Source organism: Carlito syrichta, unplaced genomic scaffold (assembly GCF_000164805.1).
Source record: "Carlito syrichta isolate Samal-C Ts95f unplaced genomic scaffold, Tarsius_syrichta-2.0.1 Scaffold314544, whole genome shotgun sequence".
In the NCBI taxonomy this organism is placed as follows: Eukaryota; Metazoa; Chordata; class Mammalia; order Primates; family Tarsiidae; genus Carlito; species Carlito syrichta.
The window spans coordinates 584,196-608,088 of record NW_007258640.1 but is presented as its reverse complement, the minus strand read 5'-3'; the positions used below and the strand labels follow the sequence as shown (position 1 = coordinate 608,088).

Genomic DNA, 23,893 nt, shown 5'->3' with positions numbered 1-23,893 from the left:
CCCTCTGCCTTTAATTTCGCTAGAGAGAAAGCAACTTAATGAGAAATAAGAAGGCTGGAGCAGCTCCATAGAGGCTGGCCAAAGTGCCAACTTCTTCTCCAGGTTAGGGAGACGGAGCTAGCATGGTGGTCAACAGAGCTTCAGAGGTCAAGGCTGTTTGCAGCTCTTGTGCCCCAAACTCTCTTGCACCTCTGAATTCCAAAGTAACAGCTGCATGAGATTCATTAAACGAAGAGAGGAGAGATTGCTCAGGTGGTGTTTCAGAGGGTGTAGGCAGCAGAGGTGGCGATGCAAGAGATCAGAAACAAGGAGAACAAACGGAACCCACCTGCTTTCAAGAGCAAGGGAGCAATGGAATAAAGGATTGCATCCAGCTTCATCCCTTGGGGGGCATGCTGCTTGTTAGGTCTCCCTTGATTGGGTGTGACTATATTAAGTGCAATATGTCAATCTAATCACATCTCAGTCAATGGAAAAGTTGGAGACCACACTTCCTTGATTTTTTTTTCCTTCCTTAAAACACCAGAGAAATGAGAATTGTGATTAAGCCTGGGCACAATTTTATATTCAGAGATTGTTTATCTGAATTGTTTATCACTATTGGATCACCATAGGGATTTGAGGAATTCAATTCGTCTTTTAGGGCATGCGGTGACCTTACTGGTAAGAGAATGTTTATGTATTTTCTCACACATCTAGAAATCAATGAGAAACCTTTACTCAAACTGTCTCTCTTTGCTTTTTTTTTTTTTTTTTTTAATTGTGGGGTACAATTCAGGGTTAGGTACACAAATATTCACCGTTCAGTTACCCTTGTTGATGCCCTCCCCCCCTTTGCTATTGATGCAGGTATTTCCATATGAAGGCAGTTTGGACTCACAAAATTTCAGCGGTCTTGAGAAGGCCAGAGAAGTCTGTGTGGGGTAGGGAAGGTCTCTGCATGTGAATGGACCGCTCTCTCCTTCTCCCCACCTGTCCCTCTCCAGAACCTCGCCCCAGGCCCCTCAGCATTTTCTGAGGAAAGTGCTCTGCAGCGCCTCATCTGCTTCTGTATCTCATTGTTTCTTATAGGGATCAGGGGTACCATTTTAAACATAACATTGCCACGTTTGTGTGCACTGCTGAGAACATCATCCTTGTTTTCAGAGTATATTTAAAGAGTTAGTAGAGAATGGCTCTTGTATTATCATTAAAGCTTTTCCTTCAACCCGAAACCATGAGCCTTACGGTCTAGTCGCTCCCACAGGTGTGTGAGGCCCTGATGAGGAAATGCTGCACTGCCAGCCTCCCTAACAGGGGCCTGTCGTGGTGAGCCCTGCCACAGGATGGACAACTGCTGTGGACCATCAGGACATCACCTGGAGGTCACAGATCTGGGTACGGTGTATGCCACTGCTCTTCCACATGGGATGGGCATGTCATGTCTGAGCAAACTGACCTTTTGTTCTGTACCAGGTGGAGTTGGAACTCTAGAATTTCCTTTTTGAGCCCAGGATCAACTTGGGTTTTATGGAGTGTGAAGTCTAGATTACACCCAAATTTTATTGTTGCCCAAAGAACAACTTTCTGATACTGACCCTTATCGGCCTACTACCTAGTGGGAGAGGAAGCCGAGTTCTAGCAGGCCAGAGGGTCTAAAAAGCCCTCCTTGATTGTGCATGACCTTCTCCACCTAGTATTTCCAAGTGGAACCACCTGCTACTAACTTAAGGGAGAGTTGCCAGCACTGGACTGCAGAATATGGAGTATTTTAAGTTTGTCATGGAAAATTCTAGGATCAGTCATCCATTCCTCAGAAATAACATCTGGGTCTTGAATTAAAATTTCTGACTCTCAAATCTGAATGACTCTTAGAGGCTGATGGCTGTTTGTTCAAAGTGATGGGAAATCACATAACATGAAATTCATCATGGGACACATGGGAATTTACTTTCGAGAACTTTATTTGTGCTGACATGACACAACCAAGGCAAAGTAAAATGTATATGGATGGATAGCAACAGGGATAAATCTAAGTTTGTCAGTGACTTGTGAATAAATTATATTGGCCCTTCTCTGTAATAATTTATATTGTATTAGCAAGTGATGTAACCACGTGAATCTCATGTCAACCCTCAGACATATATACATATCATACATTGTGTACCTGTTAATTCCTATATATTTGGATCTCTGTATGTGTGTGTGTATGTGTGTGTAGTGTACTTTAAGAAGTGCAAATAGCTAAGTCTAGGGGAGTGGTTGTAAACTGAGTTATGGTAAATCACTGATGCATGCTTTAGCAGTGAATATAGTTTTTCACATGATTTTATTTTGTCCTTTAAAGGTAGTACCAGTATTAATTAAATAGATCCACAGATAGAATGTATTTTGTGAGAGTATTTTTGACATCTTTGTTTATTAAACTTAGCAGACATTAAGTTAGTATTTTCGTTTTGAATAAGCCCCCTCGGTATGCACCACAAAATAGAATCTAAATATAAAGCACTTTGGTACTCCATGCCATCGTTATAATTTAACACCACACTGAATGCTACAGCATTTCATAAAGTTAATTCTTAACTACAAGGATGACTCTTGATCTTAGTCATGGTTAGTTCCATCTAGGCTTTAGGTTCCTCCCTGTTTCTCTTCATCAGTCTGTAACAACAACAGCACTTGGTGTTAGACAGCACCATCCATCACACCCCGAAAGAATGAGCAGACATGGGCACATGTGCCCTTCTGCCACTTCTGCAAGATAGAAGCAGACTGCAGAGGGTGCCCTGAGACTCACTGAAAGCAGAGCCATGTCAGGGACAGAAAAGACACTGAGGTATATCCAATAAGATGACAACACAATGCCTCAGCGGCATGCCACCTCAAAAACTGATGGAGCAAGTTCCTGAGATGGATGATCCTGCCACCCTCCCTCTGAGCAGCCAGCCGCCATGCCAAAGCTCTGGCTCTGCCTGCTGGTCTTTGGAGGTGACAGGGATGCTAGAGTGCAGCTCCCTCTACCTGCTCCCAAACAGACAGTGTGACCCAAGTCTTGGGTTGGGTCCCCCACGAAAAGGAAAAGTGCAAGGAACAGGCACTTATCATTCTTGTGGCATTTAGCACACTGCTTCCCGCTGTGCGCCGCTGCCCCTGTGTGTCTGGTAGTGGGACTGCTTTTGCTCTCTTCCCAATCACCCTGTCTACTAAGAGCAAGGAGGCGGCGTGCCTCCTGCAGCCGGCAGAAACCAGCATGCAACATACGTCTCCCTCTCAACAAGGTGAAACAACTGATGTAAAAAAAAATTGCTTAAATTACTCAGAAACTTTAATCGCAGACACTTTTCCATTCAACATTTCTGAAATGAAAGCTCGGCTTCTCTCCTTTTTTGCCCAAAGGCTGTGAAGGCGGTTCTATGAGACCCCGTGTCTTCTTGTATGTACATATCTACATCCGCATCTCAGCAAAAGGTGTCTTGATCACAGCCCTACACCAACTCTGCGCTGGGTTCCAGCATATAAAACTCAGAGAGTCAAACACTTTCAAAAAAGGACAGGATGCAACCACAGTAAAATGGCAGGAAAACTTGTAGCTTGATACCTGTTTCTTCTAAGTTCAACTCAGAAACACAATAATAATTAAGAGGAAAAAAATAAGCGGTCCTAGCTCTCATCCCTGCTACCAAACACACTAGCCTGAACCTCTGCTGTGTTAAAGTGCAATTGCTCTTGCGAAGTTGCTCAGGCCAGGGATCAGGCTGGACGGAGTTCAAAGCAGAAACTTCAAACGCTCACTGCTCATGACTCGGGAGCTGGGAGGAAGACAGAGGAGAAAAGGAACGACGGTTCTCAGGCATTCAAGTGCATCGAAAGAATAAGTGTCCTTTCTTTTGGTAAAGAACATCTGTAAATGGTAAAGGAATCTTGGTTTGGAAAAATATAACTTTCTAACAACTTCTATCTGAGGATGTCCCACTGCGGTAGAGTCAACAGGCTGGCGAGCGCAGCAAGCAGTAGGGCCTGGGCACTCCTCCCAGGGGCCCGGCCAAACAGGGTGCTTCCGCTGTCTTCTACAAGGTCTTCAGCCCTGGGCGAAGAGGAGGCACACTGGACCAAGGGCATCTGGTAGGATGTGGCTCGCTTCTCCGGCCTGTCTGGGCTGGACCCATCGCTGGGCCTCTGGCCGTTGAATAGCAGGTAGCGCCCCCGGGCATCCTGCTCCATTTTGAAGATCTCATATTCTGTGTGAGGTAGTTTGATTCCCAGGGCCACACAGCCATTGGTGTGCGTCACATCCTGCTGGATGCCCACCTGCCAGGAGCCCTCAGCCCCACACTCATTCCCATTGAAAACATTGAGAAGCGAGGCTGTGGCCGCATCCATGGGGGTGACCTTCATGTGATTCACTGTGAAGAAGAGAAGAGAGCTCCGTGACTCTAGGGAGTGGGCATGAGAGGCAGAAACCTTCCCAGCAAACACTGGCCACATGTTACCTCACAGGGCTTTCTTTTCCAGAAACAATCCCACCTGCAGACCACCCATTGGACTGAAGTAGGTATCAACGAATTCTAAGGAGGGAAGAGTTCATACTGATCTGAGTGGCAGGCACACCAGAGATGCTGCAGGTGTGGCCAGAAAGCACGGACTGCATTTGCTATAGAAATCAGACTGCAGCTGATGCCTGTGGGTGTGAAATAAAACTACAGTAGCGCACAGAGCACTCCCAGGTGTATCTGGTAACACAGACTTCTGGAATTTGTTTTTATGCAAAGGTTTTGAGGTTTCTAAAAGTTTGGTGCCAAACATTTATTGTCATTAGCATTCCCACATACTAGTACAGGCATCTAAACACAGGTATCATAAATCAGTCATCTAAAATAAGTTAGGCTGCAAACAAGAAAAAAATATGAGTAAATAAATTAAACACAAATTCTAGCAATGGCAGAGAACTGCTTTTGAAGGTTCTCCCGGGGAACTACATTTTGCATATAACATGATAAGCTTTGGGGTGGAGTCAGAAAAAACTCAAAGGGCCCATGTTCCTGGGGCAAAACATGCAACCTAAAAAAGGGCCAGGGTACTCTTGGATTTATCTGGGCTAATAGAAAACATTTACTAATAATCAGACTGAGCTGCAGAATGCCATTCTGGAAAAGCTACACCTAGGGTCCGAGGTCTAGGCCATCTCTCTCTATTTAGTGTGACAGGACTAATATCATTTTACAAAGATGCTCAAGCCTTAAAAAAAAGAAAAACTTCTAAAATAACGACCACAAGACTTCCTTTGCTGATAGAAGCCTGGTGTGGTTCATCCCTTACTGCCTGGTTTAGCCTGAACCTCCCCAAGGATGCGCCCATCAGCAAGCAGGTGACAGCCTCTCAGGAGCAGGCAAACTCAGGGCTGGAAATGACAACTCCAAGTATCTGAGGTGTCACTGTCATCTCCCCTTGATTGCCCACTCAAGAAAGTACTGGGCATGCAAGCAAGTGTGATGTTATTAGAGGGGCAGCTCACAATTCATGATTGTTGAGTGTAACAAAGGAAAGACGCAGACTTGAGATTTCTTTCTTTCTTTTTTTTAAGACATAAAGTCTTGCTTTCTTTCTTTTTTTTAAGACATAAAGTCTTGCTCTGTCATCCAGGCTGGCATGTAGTGGTGTGATCAAAGCTCACTGCAGCCTCCACCTCTTGGGCTCCTGCCTCAGCCTCTCAAGTAGCTGGGATCACAGGCACGAAGTGCTGCACCCAGCCAGACTTGAGATTTCATTTGCAGTAACATATGTCTTTTGTGGGCCTCACCTGACAGCTGCCTGTGCATGGCGGCATGGGCTACTTCTCATCTGGGCCTGCATGTCAAGGTCACCTACCCTAGCCCTGTTCTGAGCAGGGGAAACTCAGAGGGCATTGTCTAGGACTGCCTCGAGGCAGAAATGACTTCCTGATTTCTTCCCCAGCATCTCAAGTAGAAGAGGGGTCCCCTCTCTCCAGCTCTGCTCCACAAAAATGTCACAGAGCTGCCCGCTGGTCATTGTACTGAGATTCTTGGGACTCGGGGAGGGCATCCTACCTTTGAACACAAACTCTGTGCCTCCCATGACCCGGGAGGACAAAACACCACGACTGTAGCGGCCCCGGGCGTAGATGGAGAAGGTGGGGTGCTTGCACACGGGGTCCGAATAGTGGTAGTAGTGCCCCTCCCAGGTGTTGTTGTTGTCATGGAAGATGAAGTGGCGGGTGAGGAAGAGGACTTCAGGGCGCACCTCACAGCGCTGGCTCACCCACTCCCCGTGCAGGCCGATGGTCAGGTCAGCCTTTGGGGGCAGGATGGGAGGGTGGTGCTCATCTGACCGGTAGATGATCCGACAGGCGATGCAGGCATGGTCGTGGTTCTGAAGCCAAGAAACACACACACTCAGAGAGGCCTCTGTCTACCCTAGAGAGCAGCGAATACTTGCTTTCCTGAATTGGGGTCCCCCCATGGCTGGGAGTGGGCAAGCACCCAGGTCACCGTCACTCATAACCTGAACATCCAAGAGGCAACGAGAGCCACAGACAGAGAGGAGAGTGCAGCATGCGTGTATGAGTGTGGGTATGTGCAAACTCACAAGTGCATGCATGTGTTCGCCTAGTAGTATAGACTTGACCAAATATTTCAGCTATCATATGGACTTTCATTAGACTCCTATTAAGTTTTCAGACCACACGATTTCACAAATAAATGAGAGTAGCACCCCACACCCCCAGGATGGCTACTATCTAAAACACAGAAAACAGCAAGTTGGTGAAGATGTGAAGAAAAGGGAACCCTTGTGTATTGCTGGTGGAAATGTACAACAGTATAGTCCTTATGGAAGACAGAATGGTGGTTCCTCCAAAAACTAGACAGAATTAGCACATGATCCAGGTAGTACACTTCTAGAAATACTGTATACCCAAAAGAACTGAAAGCCATGACAGGAACAGATATTTGCACACCCATGTTCACAGCAGCATTATTCACAGTAGCCAAGAGGGGAGACAGCTCAAATGTCCATTGATGAATGAATGGATAAACTAATGGTGGCATATCCACACAATGGAATATTATTCAGCCTTGGAAAGGAAATTCTGACACACACTGTAACACAGATGAACCGTGAGGACATTGTGTTAAATGAAATAAGCCAAACAATACTGTAGGACATCAATTATATGAGGTACCCAGAGTGATTACAGTCGTAGAGACAGAACATGGAAGGGTGGTTGCCAGGGACTGGAGGAAGGGACAAGGAGTAATTGTTGAATGGTTTTCAGTTTGGGAACATGAAAAAGTTCTAAAGGTAGATGGTGGTGATGGCTGCACAATGTGAGTGTACGCAATGCCACAAAGCTGTACACTAAAAAGCAGTTAAAATGGTAAATTTTACATTATGTGTATTTTTAAATTAAAAATTTTCAATAACAAAATTACAAGGTACAAGTAGAGAGAGAAAAAAAAGGCCAGCACTCTGATAGCAGTGAACGTAAGGGAGTTGTCTAGTAAAGGCAGGGTCCTTTCAAAGGGAGCATGGCAAGAGCAGAGGCCGCTGGGCCGCAGTCATCTGATGTCCGTTTCTGCTCACCTCCAGGTCTGGAAGGTCGCTGGACTCTCAGCTGGGCTCATGCTTTCCCAGTTTTAAGCTATAAAATTAGCGCAAGTTAGCTGGCTCCGTCTTTCAGGGGATCCTCTCTTGCTGAGTGTGTTTTATAACACTGACATGCCGGGGTCAAGGTCTGAAAGGTGTAGAAAGGTGTCTGGTAAGGGGGACACATGCCAGAGACGTCGGCCTCGTCCAAGCTGTTCGCTTGGAGGGCTTTAGGCTGACACAAAAGCCTAAGTCTGGAAGTCAGAGCGCTGGATGCCTGGACACAGTGCCATCACCTCACTGTCTGACAGAGGTCACAGGCCACCTCTGAGTCAGGGCCTGCCTCACTCGGTACATGGAGTCCACTCTCTGCTACTTTCCACCCCCATCAGGGGGCAAGGCAGCCTGGCTAGCAGAACACAGACCACCAGAAGCGCACGCCAATCCGATCAGGTTGTGTGGGCAGGCAGAGTGGTATCACTCAGTGTTCGGGACACAGCTGGGCCACCCCAGCCCCCCACACCCATATCCAAGCTGGCCTCACACCTGCCCTGCGTCTGGGCAGGCAGGCGCATGCTTGTTCTCCAGCATTTGCTTTCTAAGGTCAGAGATCTCAATCACCAAGGTCTTTGGGTTTACAGGATATGATTTTGTTGAGGCCGTTGTTTGGCTAGATGCTCACCTTTCTGGGAGACGGTAGGGTGTGGGAGGAGCAATGGGCTTTCCAGCTGATGCCCTGCACTCTTCTCCTCTGAGAAGAACTCGATGCTTGCTAACTTGCTCAGCTGCTGCTCTCGTTAGATGCACCTGGAGTCGCCATTCATGCGAGGGAAGGTTTCCTTTGCTAACATGGTTTGCGGCTTGTAGAGGATGGAATCAAATGGCTGCGGCAGTGAGATGAAGGCAGAGTCCTTTCTGCCCCGGGGTCCAAGGCATTTGTTAGCCTGCTGATTCCTACAGAGGGCTCTGGGACACATGGAGGAACGGCCCTGCCCAGTGGTGATCTGCCCTCTGCAAGCTACAGGAGGAAGGGACAGGGAAGAGCTCCCTGCGAGATCCAGCTGTGCTTCACTGTGGCATAAACAAGAGATGGCTCTGGCCAGGTCCTTCACAGCTGATGACCTTGGGCACGTTATTCATTTCTCTCCATTTCAACTTCCTCATTGATACAATGGCAATTATTATACTCACTTGCATAACTGCTGCAAGAAATTCAAGGTGGTTCCCACTCAGTGCATCTACTTGGTTTCAAGGCTAAATAAATGCCTGTCACCAGATGTGCCGCTATCTTTCCAATGAATGTTAGTACAAATAAGACACAAATTGAGTTAAAAGAAAGCATCAGTGAGTCCCGTAGCATTGCCGTTATGTTTCCTTAGTGAACTACTATGGGGAAAAGATAAATTTTTCACCCTAAAAGGAGATTCTGATATTTGAGACCCAGGATGGAAAGTTAATGCAATGCATCATGCCCAGGTCGGGGCTCCCACACACAGCACCCAACCCTGTAAGTGCTGGGCCGTCCTGGCTCGGAAGCCAGCCGTACACTCTCTGAATGACACCAGCCCAGAATCTGGATTCAGATTGCTAAGGTTTTCCAGACAGGACAGTGGTGTTCTCCAGCTGGTGTCTGTTAACAAAGACACTAAGGCTTTGAGGGAGCCAGTTTAGGGCAGCAGTCAGCCTAGTACATTCGGGAATCATGGCAAGGCCACTAGGAGCACTTGTTCTGTCAGGGTGAGATGCACAGGGATGGTAAATTCTACATACTCTATATATTCTCTCTCTCTCTGCTCTCCCATTTGGAGCTCACTGCTGGCAGCAATACAAGCTGCCTGCCCTGCCTGTTTGGCAGAGAATCCTCAAAGGCCTAGAGTGGGGGCCTGTTGACCCATGCCAAACACAGTCTCCACCTCCCGTTCATGCCATTCCCCACAACTTGGCCTGCCAGCTGTATTGTGGGACTTCAAAAACATTAACTGTGACTCCTTCACTTCTGGCCATTCTAAAGAGATGAGAAGTTCAACCCCTGAAAAGATGTGTTTTTTTCCTCAAATATCAGAATCGACTCAAGTAGAGCTTATCAGAAATGGGGAGAAGAAAGGAAAAGAAGGAATCTTAGTTCTTGCAATCGATGCTGCTCGGATACCATGAAGGATCAACTGCTCTTTGGGTCAGACAGGGAAAAGGTTAGGGAGCAGGGGAGGTGAGCACTGATGTCACTTGTGCTGTTCCAGAATGGCACTGCACCTAGAGTGGTAGCATTTGGTATTTGCAAGGTGCTTCTCTTCAAGAACAATGGGGTAGAGGTCCACAGCTCTGAGATGAGCATCTGGCTGAACTTGGTCACTTCCGGTGAATGATGGTCCTGGGTTGAAGTGTTTCTGTTCTATAGCAGAGAAAAAGCAGGCCAGTTTGGGGGGGGAAGGACCTGATCTTAGGTATTGGCGTTGCCAAATTCCTTAACTAGTTCCTTTTGTTGTATTGTGGTTTTATATATATATATATATGTATTTATATTTATATTTATATAGAGAGAGAGAGGGAGAGAGAGAATATATAGAGTATGTAGAATTTACCATCTTATCCATTTTTAAGTGTGCAGTTCAGTGGCATTAAGTGCATTCACACCACGGTGCAACCATCACCAACCTTCCTCTTCAGAACTCTTTTCATCTTGTAAAATTATCTCTGTACCCATTAGACACTAACTCCCCATTCTTCCTCCTCCAGCCCCTGGCAACCACTATTCCAGGTTCTGTCTCTATGGATTTGACTGCTCTAGATACTGCATATGAGTGGAATCATATGCTATCTGTCCTTTTTTGACTGGCTTATTTCACTTATCATAAGTGCCTCAAGATTAATCCATGTTGTAGCATGTCTCAGAATTTCTATCATTTTTAAGGCTAAATGATATTCCACTAAATGTACACACTCATATTTTGTGTATCCATTTATCTGTAGATAAGCACTTAGGTTGCTTCTACCTTTGGCTACTGTGAATAATGCTGCTGTGACCAAGGGTGTAGTCATATTTCTTTGGGGTAAATACCCAGAAGTGGAACAGCTGGATCATACTTTAATTCTACATCTAATTTTTTTTTTTTTTTTTTGAGGAACTACCATACCATTTAATGCAATAGCTGCATCATTTTACATTTCTATCAATAATGCATAAGAATTCCAATTTCTCCACATCCCTACCTACACTTGGTATTTTCTTTTTTTCTTTTTTCTTTTTTGGTAACAGCCATCCTGATACTTGGTATCCTATTGTGCTTTTGATTTACATTTCTCTAATGATTAGTGATGTTGAACATCTTTTCATGAGCTTGTTGGCCATTTACATATCTTTAGAGAAATGTCTGCCCAAGCCCTTTGCCCACTTTTTGAAACAACTCTTTAGCAGCCATTAAGAATCCAAAATTATCATAATCAAGAGTAGTATTTTTGGCATCTTTGAGGATCTTGTCAACAAGGGGACAGTTTTAGCCATGATTATATAAGGAGACACATCCTAACTGCTTTGTAGACAGGTTTTAAAAAATATTATTTGTGCTCCTAATTCTTACCATCTCTGGCTTGAGTAAAAATTAAAGAGACCTACAGGTACAATGATGGAGAAGCAGAAATTAAAGCCTAAAGATTGTATTGGCTCTAAAGTTCTTCTTTCCTGAGATACTTTTCTTAAATAGTATCCTTTCAAGATGAACAAATCAAAAGAGAATTACGTGTGGTGTTTTTAAACATGAAGAGCGATCTGTACTGTGGAATAGCTTTATAAAATTACTACCTCTTTTTTTTAAATTTTGGACCCATGTTCCAATACATGACTCTCATTAGAGAAGTATCTTTTCCCAGGCTCACCGACTTGGCTTCCACAGCATTCCCTTCCCCTGAATCTCAGAAAGGGCTATTTAAAGTCAGAGTTTCTGTACACAGAAGATCTGAAGGTTAAGGCAGAGGGGCCAGTGTTTCCTCATTGCTATTCTTTACACGCACTATAAAAAGCTGTCATTAGGAGGCGGGGAGGGGAGAAAACAGATCCCTATACAATCCCCTCCTCTGAAAGGGGAAAAAAAAATCAAGTTCATTCTAAAAATGAAAAGTAAACCTTACACTTTGTAAGTGAGCAATGTTCTAGGCAAGGAGTGGGGCTTTGCCTACTCTGCTCCCTGGTAACAAGTTGAAGAATTGCAGCTTGCATTCACAGGGCATGTGAATCTAGAGGCCTCAGGGACAGCATCTCCTTAAGCTTCACCATCTCCCAAGGAGACCACAGGGGTGTTTTTCAGATAAGGCAACCAAAGCGAAGAGAGAGAGAATAACTTGGCTCAGATAGCCTTACAAACCCAAAGTAGAATCGGGACCATCATTTGGTTTGGGAACTTGCTGAGTGCTACCCCCTGGTCCTGAACTGCCTCTCAGGCTGGGGTGCTACCAAGAACAGATGTCTCCCTCTCAAGGACTCCAGTCCCAGGAAAAGGTCTTCTCCAGCCGATGACTGACGAGGATTCTCCAGGCTTTCTTCTGTTCTCTGCCAATATTTATTTCTGGAGAGTCTACAACATTTGCTGACAGTATCTGCTTGTTTTTGCCGTCTTCCCAGAATGGAAGAAATTACTGGATAGGGTCTTGTGAATAGATCAACTAGAGAAGCATTCTGAATAAAACACAAGTCTTCAAAAGCAGCATTTATTGGGCTAAATGTTTTGTTCAAGGAGAAGGAGAAATGGGAAGAGATGATGGAAATTTCCTTTCCTGGTGTTTTGTTCCCTGGGATAAAAAGCACATTAATGTTTCTCAGAGAGAAAGCTGCTGTGGTCAATGGCCCATGTCAAAAGCTTTCATGATGACTGTAATCTGCCCTGTGTTTGATTAAATTTCTGCTGTAGATAATCCTGCAGCTACATCCTTCTCGAGTCTTCTCCACTGCATTGTAAGTTATTTGAGGACAAGGCCAAAGGGTTCTCTCTTGCATATTTCCTTGACATTCCTTGACGTATGCAGTGGAGATGAGAGGGGCTCCTGGCTGACAGACTGACAGAGAGAAAGTTGCCATTGCATATTTAAAGACATGAGAAGAGTAGCTGGCATTCATCACAGATGATGAGCGCTCTTCTGCCTTGTGGGAGGGACCTCAGAGTGTTTTTCAGATCTGGGATTCTAGGAGCTTATGAATTCAGGCTCCTTTTGACCACTTAAAGGGATCGTGATAGTTTCACCTTTAGAAAGAAGTAGGGTGAAGAGCTGTGACTACACACATTGTGCCCTTTAACTATAGTCTCAGGTTCAGACTGCCCAGGCTGGCTGGTGTCTACCCTGCCACAATGGACTGAATACTCGTGTCCCTTCAAAATTCATATATTGACATCATAACTCCCAAAGTGAGGGAGGAAGGAGGTGGGGCCTTTGGGAGGTGACAAGTCGTGAGGGTGGAGCACTCCTGAATGGGCCGGAAAGAGATACAAGAACTCTCTGGATGTCTTCCCATCACAGTGAGAAGTTGGCAGTCAGCAGCCTGGAAGAGAGCCCTGACCAGAATCCCACCACGCTGGCACAGTGATCTTGGTGAGAACTGTGAGAAATAAGTGTCTGTTGTTTGTGAGCCCCAGTCCATGGTGCTTTGTTATAACAGCTTGGATGGACTGAGACACCTGCTCTGGGCAGGCAGGTGTAGCCCCACATGCACCTACCCAGCGCAGTCGGGTCACCCTGCCAAGAGGTGGACACATGTTCTGGGCACAGGGGAACTCAGAGAGCCTAGGGTAGACACTGCACAGCAACCTTCGATCCATTACAGCCATCCAGGAAGGGACCTGGGCAAGGAGGACCAGGGAGAAAAGTGGACTGCCAATCTCTGGGTTTGTTGCTGGTTACTGAAAATGAAGGGTGCAAACTCAACCACACATTCTTCTGCTTCTGTGTCCTGGAGCTCAGAAGGGGCACAGGTAGGTCCTCAGAAGCAACATTTGACATCTAGAAATGCACTTTCTAAGAAGTTTAGAATCTAACACGTGCACTCACAAAGGCCTTTTCTGTTTTAGGAAACCAGTGATCACACAAAAGGTCATTTTGCCTTCACCTTGCTTACAAATGCATATGACTACAGACCCAACAGCTAGATAAAAAGGACCATAAGAAGCTGGTTCTTTAGGAGAAATGCCTTTAAGAATAGTTTCCAAAGATAACACGTACTTGTTTTTACTTGTTTCATTGTTTCTTCTACTCTTCTGCCTTTTGTTTCATTTAAATAACTGAAGTAGACAATTGAATCCATAAATTAAATCTGCTGTAAATTCAGCAGGGACACCCCCTCCCCCGACTTGGCCCACTCTCCTCCTCTCTCTCCCTACAGGGCTCAGCTAACACTTCTTGCAGTAGGAACTTCATGCATACTTTTTAAATGGCAGATGTCCTGTTTTGCTGCCTTTCCTTGTGTCCTCTCAGCTTTCTTGCCTTTTAAGGGATGACCTGTTTACCACTTACATTATCCTTGACAACAAATATTTCCTGGTACCCTAACTCCTTAAATGAAGCAGCCTTGCATGCCTGTTTATCTGCTGCCATATTTTAGAGTCGAGAAATATCAGGAGCTGTTTTTGAAATAAAAGCGTATGCCAGCAGCCATGCAGGCTAGCAATCGTGTGACACTTTAAACCTTTGCCGAAATAAAATGTCCACAAATAGCAACCCTTTCAAGGTCAAGACCCCATCGTATGGCCCAAATCACCAGCTCCATTTTCCCGTAGAATATGCACCATTTGCTGCCTCAGAGGAAACACCTGGCTCTGAAGAGTGGTCAGTGTTCTTCTGGGATCCTCCTTCCCGTAAGACGGGCTTCTGAAACTGTTTTAAGCCATGACTCCTTGAACTTCTGATCCTCCACCACCTCCTCCATCTTCCATCACCTCTGCAAATCCACACTGGCAGAAAGAGAGGGGAATTCTTCTGCCAGCACCTGGCCCTGTCCACACTTCCGTGACTCCCATCACCCACCCTCCCAGGCTTCAAGCCCAAAGCACGCTAGGGAGAAGCCCCTCCCTGCTGAAGAGCTGTCTCCTGCAGCTGAGCTGGAAAGCCCACTGCCCAAGGCCACCTGACCCAGCATCTCTCAGTGTCACAGATTTCAGGAAGTCCCATAGTGACCACATCCTCTAAAAAGCCTCTGAAAGACGAGCTACCTCCAAAACACACATGGGGCTATGGACCAGCGGCACCTACAAAATTAAAGAGCAAGCACACGGGCATGTTCCTCTTGTCTCGCAGTGCTCCGGGACTTCTGAAAAGCCTGGTTCTTGTCCCCCCTCCCCATGTAGCTCCCCAGGTGCATATGTGCCGGGATAGAACACTTACAACAGCCCCTTTGATTTATGACCCTGTGGTTCAATCAGGGCAGGATTTTGGAGAAAGACCAAATCCATTTGCTTACAAGTTGGATCTGGAGGCACTGGCATTTCTAAGGATCCTGGCAATCATTTGTTTTTAATTACCATTTGATTCCATCCCGAAAGATGGAACATGGCCGCCACCCCCTTCAACTGCACGATTCTAAAGAATCTAGGCAGAAGTAATGGCTGTCGTGATGCTAAGCTCAATTCAGGCAAAGCATCTTATTTCGGGGTTATTTTAGGCAGTCTTGATTTTTTTTTTTTTTTTTTTAATGAAGAGTAGCCAGTTCCATTCTGAAAGAACCCTCCCAGCACACCTGAATCTCTTCAAATATTATTTATTTGCCAAAGGACTCTGAACCTCACAGCAAAGCTGCCTAAAGCTTACAAAAACAAGTTGACTTTAAGTTTCTATTTTACATGGTGTCCTGTTTCTAGAGGGGCTGAGACTCGTGGTTCTAAAGTCAATTTAGCATTTAAGCTAATTTTCAGCCAGGTCTCTATGGACCAGCAATTAGGGAAAGCAAAGGGTTCAAAGGAAGGGGGCACCAGCCTCTCCTGGGCAGGCTGTGCGGTCTTTGAAGACGCTCTCCCGACCCTCCTTCTGGTTGGCTGGGCAGCCGCAGGCGGCTCAGACAATCTGTACTGTAGAACCTGCAGGGGCACTAGCACTGGGCTTTGCAGCCCAGAGTCTGGAAAGACACCAGCAGCCACGTCCATTTATTCCTTTTCATGGCTGTCCTGGAAGGATCTGAAAACTTCCCGAAGACTCCACTGCACTGTGCAGGCCAAGAGGTACAAGGCGAAGGACAACAAGAGAATAATGGGCCCTTTCAGCTCCCACAGCCACTCGGCCTACGGCTGACCTCCCAGCCATCTCTGCAGGGCACCAGGTGGACTCTGGAAGCCCTGGGTCCTCCTCCCAGCTGGGCCGCCTTCTGCATCTGTGGCCACAGCACTCCTCTGAGCCTCAGAGTCCTCGCTGGCTTCTTTCTCTTTAATTTAAATGTTGTGTGGTAGTTGTGTTTAGCTAAGAAAAGATCACAGAACAAAATCCAAGAGGTATCAAAAGTGAAAAGTCCCTGTCTGACTATCCCAGCGAGATAGCTCTCTTCCTCAGAGGGGATCATTAAGCACCTTTCATAAACAAAGAATAGAGTACCATATATTCTCATTCATCAGCAGACCTTGAACAATTATCATACTATAAGAAAGCGTTAGGCAGTAATGGGAAACTGTCAGGGAAGGGGGAGTGGGATTGGCAGTTGAGGGAAACTGCTAGGGGAGGGAGGGGCATACCTCATCAACAAGAGTACCTGCATAATCCATATTTGTATACCTAACCCTGAAATGTACCCATCTTTATAACAAAAAATAACAATAAAAAAAGAAAGAAAAAAAATCTGATTCTTCCACAAACTCATCTTTCTCCTGCTTCTTTCATTATCTGCTTTATACAAATTGTATCATATTATGTATGCTATTTTGTATCTTCCTTTTTTTTTTAATTACACTTAACAGTATGTCCTAGACAATACCTAACTAAGGTTGTAAAGTCCCTCCACCCTTAATTTTCTGTAATCAGGAAATCAGGCCTAGGGTTTAAGGCATCTACTTCTTTTTTTTTTTTTTTTTGAGTTGGAGTCTCACTCTGTCGCCCAGACTGGAGTGCAGTGGCCGCTCCCGCAGCCTCGACCTGCTGGGCTCCAGCGATCCTTCCGCCTCAGCCTTCCAAGTAGCCAGAATTACAAGCACGTGCTACCACGCCCGGTTGATTTTTTGATTTATTGTAGAGATGAGGTCTTGCTGCCCAGACGGGTCTCGAACCCACAGGCTCAGGCAATCCACTCACCTCAGCCTCCCAAAGGCGCGGGATTACAGGCTGAGCCACCGAGCCAGGTGCGTCTACTTCTTAAGTATCTTGGTAAATGCTCCCACAACTGCCTCAGCAAAGTAGGGAGGAGAAAATGAGAGGGAATGTTTTATGGCTAGGCATCATAAAATACTTTGATGTTCCCTAGGCAATCATCACTGTCACCCTCCTTCTTCTCTGAGCCATCAGCCCAGGAGGGCCACTTCCTCCAGGCTAGGGGGACAGGAGCTCTGGAGAGGGGCCCTACACAGATGCCAGACAGCATTCTGCATATTCATCCCATCAATTCTTACATTTTTACCATTTTACAGAAATGAAAAACAAAGCCTCCAGGGGGTCAGGTAACTGCCAATGCCATATTGCTGATGACAAGAGAAGAATCAGACTCCAGGACTGGCTACCATTTCCAAAGCCTATATTCTTGCCAATTTATCGAGACAATGTTTAAGAAAATTCTAAGAAGGTCAGCTTTACCACTGCCACCCTTCGTGCCCATGCCAACATGTAATCACATCCACTTTCAAGACATTTTCCGTCCACGAGCCACAGAAAGGTTCTGTTTAGTGAGAGGCACTGACCAGAATGAAGAGTCTTTCCTCCTGGACTAGTGGTGGGGGAGAGCGAATCTACTGAGTGACAGGAAGGTGGACTTGACCTTTGAGGCCTCCATACCACACCGCAGGAAGAATAACAGGAAGTAGCAGGTAAAGAGACAGGTAAGAAAATTAAAAAGGTGGTCATGGTTAATATTCCCCCAGTACTAAAGAGAGCTTAGGAGATCAAAGAGCCCACGCAGGCACAAGAACACTCCAAGCTCAGGTACAGAGCCCACAACAGGGTTCTGACTCCAGTATGGCAAATTCCCCTGCCGCACCTGCCTCCTCAGGACGCAACTCGCCTCTCCCTACCTTTTGGTGCTTTGCTGCTCATAAGTGTCTCTAACAGAGGATGAGCAGGAGAGGAGAGAGGCTCTGCCTACTTATCAGAGCTCCCTAAAGGCTCAGGGTGGGATGATGGCAGGGGTGGGAGGACGATCTCGGCTAATAAGGTTTCCAGACTGTCTGTGGATCATTTGTATTCATGACATTCGTACATACCTCCCACGACTGGAGATCAGTTGAAAGCCGGCTAGATTGGACTCAGGGGAAGCCACAGGTAGGTATGAAAATTTCCTCTCCCCTATCTTAAACCAGGGATCCCAAGTTAAAGTGTGATGTAGCTACAGGATTCGGTGCTGCCAGCTGGAGAGGTCCCAAAATGTCATTGGAAGCCCATTAGTCCTATCTATTTTCCCAAGAAACCTGCTAAAGCCTGCCTCAGAGTCCCACTCTCATCCATGTATAATCTGATGAGCAGATTCTCCTCTGGATGCCTGTCCTGGAGAATCCTCATGCTGAAGGGGCAGCGCCTTGGGCTCCTTTCCCTGTCACCCATTCTATGAGACTCTCTGGGGTCCCAGACAGGTGCCAGCATCAGAGGCTGCCCCTCCCCACCGACCCTAACTTGCCTCGACCTCTTCATCATGTTTAAAACTCACAAGGCAGAACAAAATGAGCCAGGCTCCTGTTCTGTGTTAGAACAAACCCCAGTGGCACCAATTCCTGCTAGCAGGCCGCAGAGCACATAGCAGGAGACCCACAGGGAGCACTGGGTCTGGGGACATATCCCTGACAAGATGCTTCCAGAGGAAGTGGCCTCTGCCAAGAGGGCTTCTTCAGCAGATATTTCATAATGATAATAAGGGCTACTTTCATCACATGAGCTCTCAAAAACATAGATAAAAATGATAGCACTGAGTAGCCTTTGGCACACGAAGTACCCTGGGATATCTGGACTCACTATGAGTAAGCTCAGAGGACTACTAAGAAAAAAGATGTTTAAAAAAACAAAGCCCCGCCAAACGAAACAGTGCTCTGCACTGAGAGAGCCACAGTTCTAGAGAGAGTCCTGCAAAGCCAGTTGGGATGTCTGGGGAGACACTCCAGAGGAAGCTTCCCGACCACCTGACCACCCGCAGCAGGCCTGGGTTTGCAGCTCTGAGCTGAGGCCTGACCCAAAGCTCGCCACCCCTCCCACCTCTGGCTTCCCAGGCTTCTGCGGTAGAGACTATGAGTTACACAAGGGCACGTTTTCTGAGCTTGTGGGAAGGAAATGCCTTGTGAATTCCAAATATAATTATTGGAATATCATTCAAGAAAGGAACATTATATGGCTTATTGTTTCCTGTCCTCTTCAGTCTTCCCTTTCTGATCCCAGTGACTTGACATCTCTCTTTGTAAAAGAGAAAGAACATGGAGTCTGGAGGAAAGTGCTTCAGGTTCATGGTCTGGTTCGGAAACTCACTGACCATGTGATCTTGGCAGAAGCCATAACTCCTGGGACTTCAGCTGCATCTTCTGTCTAATAAGATCAGGACCACCATATGTACCTTCCCAGGGCGTTGTGAGGACTGAGAGCAGTGACTCAGGTGGAAGACCTCTGTGGACTCCAATGTTCCATGCAGATCCCACTGTCACCTCCCCCTGCCTGGGCCTCCCCACCTCCTCTAGGGCTGGGGCCGCTGCTATTGTTCAGTGTCTCTTCCCTATGTGGGTTCGACCTCTCCACACTTCCTTCGTGCTTCATTTTAGAATCCCAGAAGAAGTTCCTGGGAGGTGAGAGCACAAAGGAACCTTCGGAACTTTCCAGGAACACCATCCCCTGGCCCCATACCATGACCCACTTCAAGCAGGAGAACTGGGTCCTCGCATCACAGAGCAAGTTGGTGGCAGACCCAGGTCTCCTGACTGGCTACATGTTCCACATCTCCTCCCACCCTGCAGCAGCCACACCTTGGCCTGCCTCTCGGTGACGCAGGATTCTCCCTTCCAGGGTTCCCCCGGGCCCTCATGCTATGCCTTTATGAACTGAATAAGGAAGAAAAGGCAGGGCTCTGAGGGAAGCCAGCGGAAACGGGTACCTTGGCATTTTGCAGAGGTGGCTGGTAACTGGACGGCCGGTAGAACATTCTCTGGGTGGCGTCGGTGTGAATGTCACCGAGGAAGAGCTCCTCGACCAGGTGGTCTAGGTTGTGGTGAAGATACTGCTTCTCTACCCGGATGAGCTGGAGCTCGTGCATGGCAAAGTTCACGGCTTTGGTGCACTCACAGCCGTTCTCCTCCCGCCAGAGGTCATAGGCCACATCCTGCACCCAGGGGCTTCCAGCTGCGAGGAAGCCCGGGCACGTGCGGTTCACCAGCTGGCTGAGCCTCTCGGCCACCACTTCGGTGTGGCAGATAACCTGGACGTTGTGCAGCTGATAGTCGGCTTCAGTGCCCCCTCGGATGATCCAGGAGGCTTGGCGAAGGCGAATCTTGCCCCGGACGAGGAGTGTGTAGGTGGGATTTGTGCACCGGTTGCTGCCATAATAAAACTGGTAGGCCTTGAAGGTGTTATTGTGGTAGAATCTGTAGGACCTTGTGATGAACTCTGGGCCTGACCTTACTTCACAGCTGAAGAAGAAAAAAGGAAGGAAAGTCCTTTTTAAGCACAAAGGCATGAGGAAAAGATTCACCGTCGTGTTAAGAAATTGCAGAATTTTGGTGGCTCCGCCTATAATCCCGCGCCTTTGGGAGGCTAAGGTGAGTGGATTGCCTGAGCCCGTGGGTTGAAGACCTGCCTGGGCAACTTGGCGAGACCTCATCTCTACAATAAAAAAAAAAAAAAATTAGGCAGGCGTGGTAGCACGCGCCTGTAGTTCCAGCTACTCGGAAGGCTGAGGCGGAAGGATCGCCGGAGCCCAGCAGGTCGAGGCTGTGGTGGCCGGGAGCGGCCACTGCACTCCAGTCTGGGCGAAAGAGTGAGACTCCAACTCAAAAAAAAAGAAATTGCAGAAATGATAACAAAATGCTGATGATGGGCTAGACACTGTTGTAACCAACGCATTGACTCTTCACAGCAACCTAGGAATTAGGTATTATTGAATTAGGTATTATTATAACCTATCTTTTTACAGATGGAGAAATAGAGGCACAAGGTTAGAGTGTGCGCCCAAACCAGCAAGTATCAGAGCCACATCATAAACCCAGGGAGTCTGGCTCCAATGCTGCGCTCCTAATCACTCTATACCAGAAAATCCTCCATTCATTTCATGAATAGGCCAAGAGAGAAAATACCTGCTGCCCCCAGCTCTACCCGTGGGCCTAACTTACACAGACACATCCTTCTTTCTAGATAAGGAAGAAGAGTGTAGTGCTGGCCTATAAAGAAGTTCCCTTATGCTGATCTGGAAACAGTTGACTTCCTGAACACTTTCAATTTATGGGCCTTGTCTACAGTAAGCAGGTGTGAAATGTCCATCATCCTGAACCCAAATCTAGTCCCCTAATAGCCAATGAAAACTCACCCTTGGGTCCGTTCAAAATTAATTTTCCCTCCAGCAGAAAAATAAAGGAGCAATTAAGCGAGAGTAAAGCTACCACAACAAAAGGAATAAGGGTTCTTTTTGTTTGTGCTGGTTGACAATGTGTAAGTAGAGCCATACCAGATTCCCAAAGTGGAAACATCTAGACTCACTCTACAGATAAAATCCGTAGGAGTGGACTTTAATTCAGGGACGTTCTCACACTGTTCTACTTGTCATCGATTCATATATAACCAGCAGAGACTGCTCCAGGGGAAGTTCTTAAAGCACTGACCAAATAATCTTCTGTTAGATCTTAGTCTCAGTTATGCCATGACTTTCAGCTCATCAGTTTTGGCTTTCTAAGCCTGCTCACGTCTATAACCTGAACAGAGATTCTGATTTCAGCTGAAATAGCATTGCTGAATCAAGCAGTTGGGCTGAAATCCCAAACACTAATGGGTCTTAAAATTGCTAATTCTTTAATTTTGTGGTTAACAGATTGGTGAAATAGAAGCATCATTTAAAAGGGGTGTCTGTCGCCAGGTAAAGTTTGACAACTGATATCATGTAAAACCCTATGGACGTAGAGCACTCAGCAGTACTCAGAGCACCTATAATCTGAGAAGAAAAAAAGAAAAAACAGCTCAGATCTCTCCCCTGAGGAAAGAAAAGTTTAATGTAAGGAGTGATTCGTGTCAGTTGAGGATTAGAAAAGACAGTCCCTTATTTTAATTTTTAATCTGTGCCTCGACAGTCTGTTTATTCTGCCTCCCATATCTGGCAGCTCTCAGGCCCCGTCACTTCTCAATCACCCCGCAATCCTCTTACCTAAGCTGCTATCCTCTCTAGCCAGAACAGTTGCAATGGTCTTTTAACTCATCATCCCCAAATCACTTTTCCTTTAATCCATTTGCCACACACTAGCCAGAGTGACCTTTCATAGGTTGAATCATGTTTTAAGCATGGCTACTGCTGAAAACTCTGTAATGACTTTCTAGGTTTTTAGGTCAGAAGAAGACCTGGTCTGCAAGGTGTTCTCAGCGCTGGCCCACCCTCCCCCACAGCCTTATCTTATTCTCCTTGGTTTATCATGCCCCTACCACAGGGCTCTAGGTCAGCCAGCCTTCCAATCTAGCCAGTTCTTCTGATAGAAATCTCTTCTCACAGTATCTGTACAGCCAACAGTGCCTCAAGTCAAGGGCCCCTTTCTTTGGTACTTTCTGGACCCCACCCTGCTCTTAAAATAGGGCCCTTTGGCATTCTCCTTTGGCACCTGTTGCCCACCCCCCCAACTCTCATGGTACTTCTCTGTGTGTCTATTTGCAAAATCCCTGAAGATAGCCATCATGACTGTGTTGCCCACTGCTGTATACACAAAATCTAAAATAGTGCTTAGCACACAGTAGGCACTCAATAAATATTTGGTGAATAAAATGATAAATAATTATAAAGTACATACCATTAAGATTGTTGATGCAAGTTGTTTATCATGTGGTTATTTTGAGAGATCTCATTTTTAGAAAAAAAAATTCTGAGTCCTCCTCATCTTATAAAATTTCTTTTTTTCTCTTCTCCATGTTCATTTGATCCCTCCCCAAGGTACTTGAAGGCTGCTATCCATATCCCAGGAATAGTGTACAGGGAGAAGTGATCAGATCCCAGAGTTAGTCTTGTTAATTCTCAACAATTTAATGGGTAGAAAAAAAAATCACAGATCTGCCTCTAGGCTATTTTTAAAAGCTCTAATGGAAGATAAGCCAGAGCTCAAACTGGGATAAATCTCAGCTTCACAGCATGGAAAAGAATCCAAGCTCTACGCCCTGGCTAGTAGAGGTAGCTTTTAACTTACTTTTAGAACCCTGAAGCCATATATTAAATTACCAGAATATGGCTAGAATATTTAGGCCATAAGGAGCTTGCAAGTCATGTTTCAGGGTTGGTGAAACACAGACTCTTAATTTCACTTGCTAATGGTTTCTTTTTATACACAAGTGGTCCCATAGAGTTCAGTAAACAAGGATCTATTCACTCATACTGTGTGGTTAACAGGAGTACAATATAATCTCTGCTTTAGAGTAAGATTTCTACAGTACTTAGCTCTGTTTCTTAACTAACCATAATTTCAAAGAAGGGCTTGGTTCTTAGCTAGAATTTAGATAGCACTGAAATCACTGTAGATTATATAAAGTCTGTATGCATCTGAGAACCCATAAGATGGGTCTTCCATAGCAGTTTGCTCTCTTGTCCCTCCCAGACCCCTCCCACCCTCGCTGCTCTTACCCAGCAGAGACCCAGTGGCCCTCGATTGTAGGCGGCATCTGCACAGTGATCCGCGCGCCATTGTGCAGATGTTTGAGCATGTGATGACACTGTGACTCCTTGAAAGCCCTCCAAGCACTTTTCTCTAAGGACCTAGGATGGGATCTGCTGTCTGGATGAAGGAGGGCAGAACCTTCTCCCAGCCCTGAAAAAGAAAAGTAGAGAGTTAGCCAAAAGAAGAGCTGGCAGCAGACATGAGTCAGGCTGAACAACTGCCTCTGCGGGAGGGAGAGGCTGCAGGTGGGGACTGCTTGCTCACTCCACAACGTTTTATCATGGTGCATGCTCTCATAGGATGCACATCCCAAAGTCAGAAGTGACCTTGGAGATCATTCCCCCGGT

At 46.2% G+C, this 23,893-nt stretch overlaps 1 protein-coding gene across 1 annotated transcript; it reads right to left on the bottom strand.

Annotated features, from left to right (window-relative positions):
- Window positions 1-1,925: 1,925 nt before the first annotated feature.
- APCDD1 (APC down-regulated 1) lies at window positions 1,926-23,695 on the bottom strand. Its single transcript, XM_008071611.1, has 4 exons — window positions 23,513-23,695; window positions 19,808-20,339; window positions 6,045-6,366; window positions 1,926-4,382 (listed from the first exon to the last, which is right to left on the bottom strand). Exons 1-4 carry the CDS (start codon window positions 23,590-23,592, stop codon window positions 3,934-3,936), a joined length of 1,383 nt encoding a protein of 460 aa, XP_008069802.1. The 5' UTR covers window positions 23,593-23,695; the 3' UTR covers window positions 1,926-3,933.
- Between the last annotated feature and the right edge of the window lie 198 nt (window positions 23,696-23,893).

Excerpts from the sequence above, each read along its gene's own strand:
- APCDD1 (XM_008071611.1), bottom strand. The coding sequence starts at position 23,592 with ATGCTCAAACATCTGCACAATGGCGCGCGGATCACTGTGCAGATGCCG. Across the intron at positions 20,340-23,512 it reads GGCCACTGGGTCTCTGCTGG|CTGTGAAGTAAGGTCAGGCC; the intron begins GTAAGAGCAGCG and ends TTTCTTCTTCAG. Across the intron at positions 4,383-6,044 it reads CACAGAGTTTGTGTTCAAAG|TGAATCACATGAAGGTCACC; the intron begins GTAGGATGCCCT and ends TCTTCTTCACAG.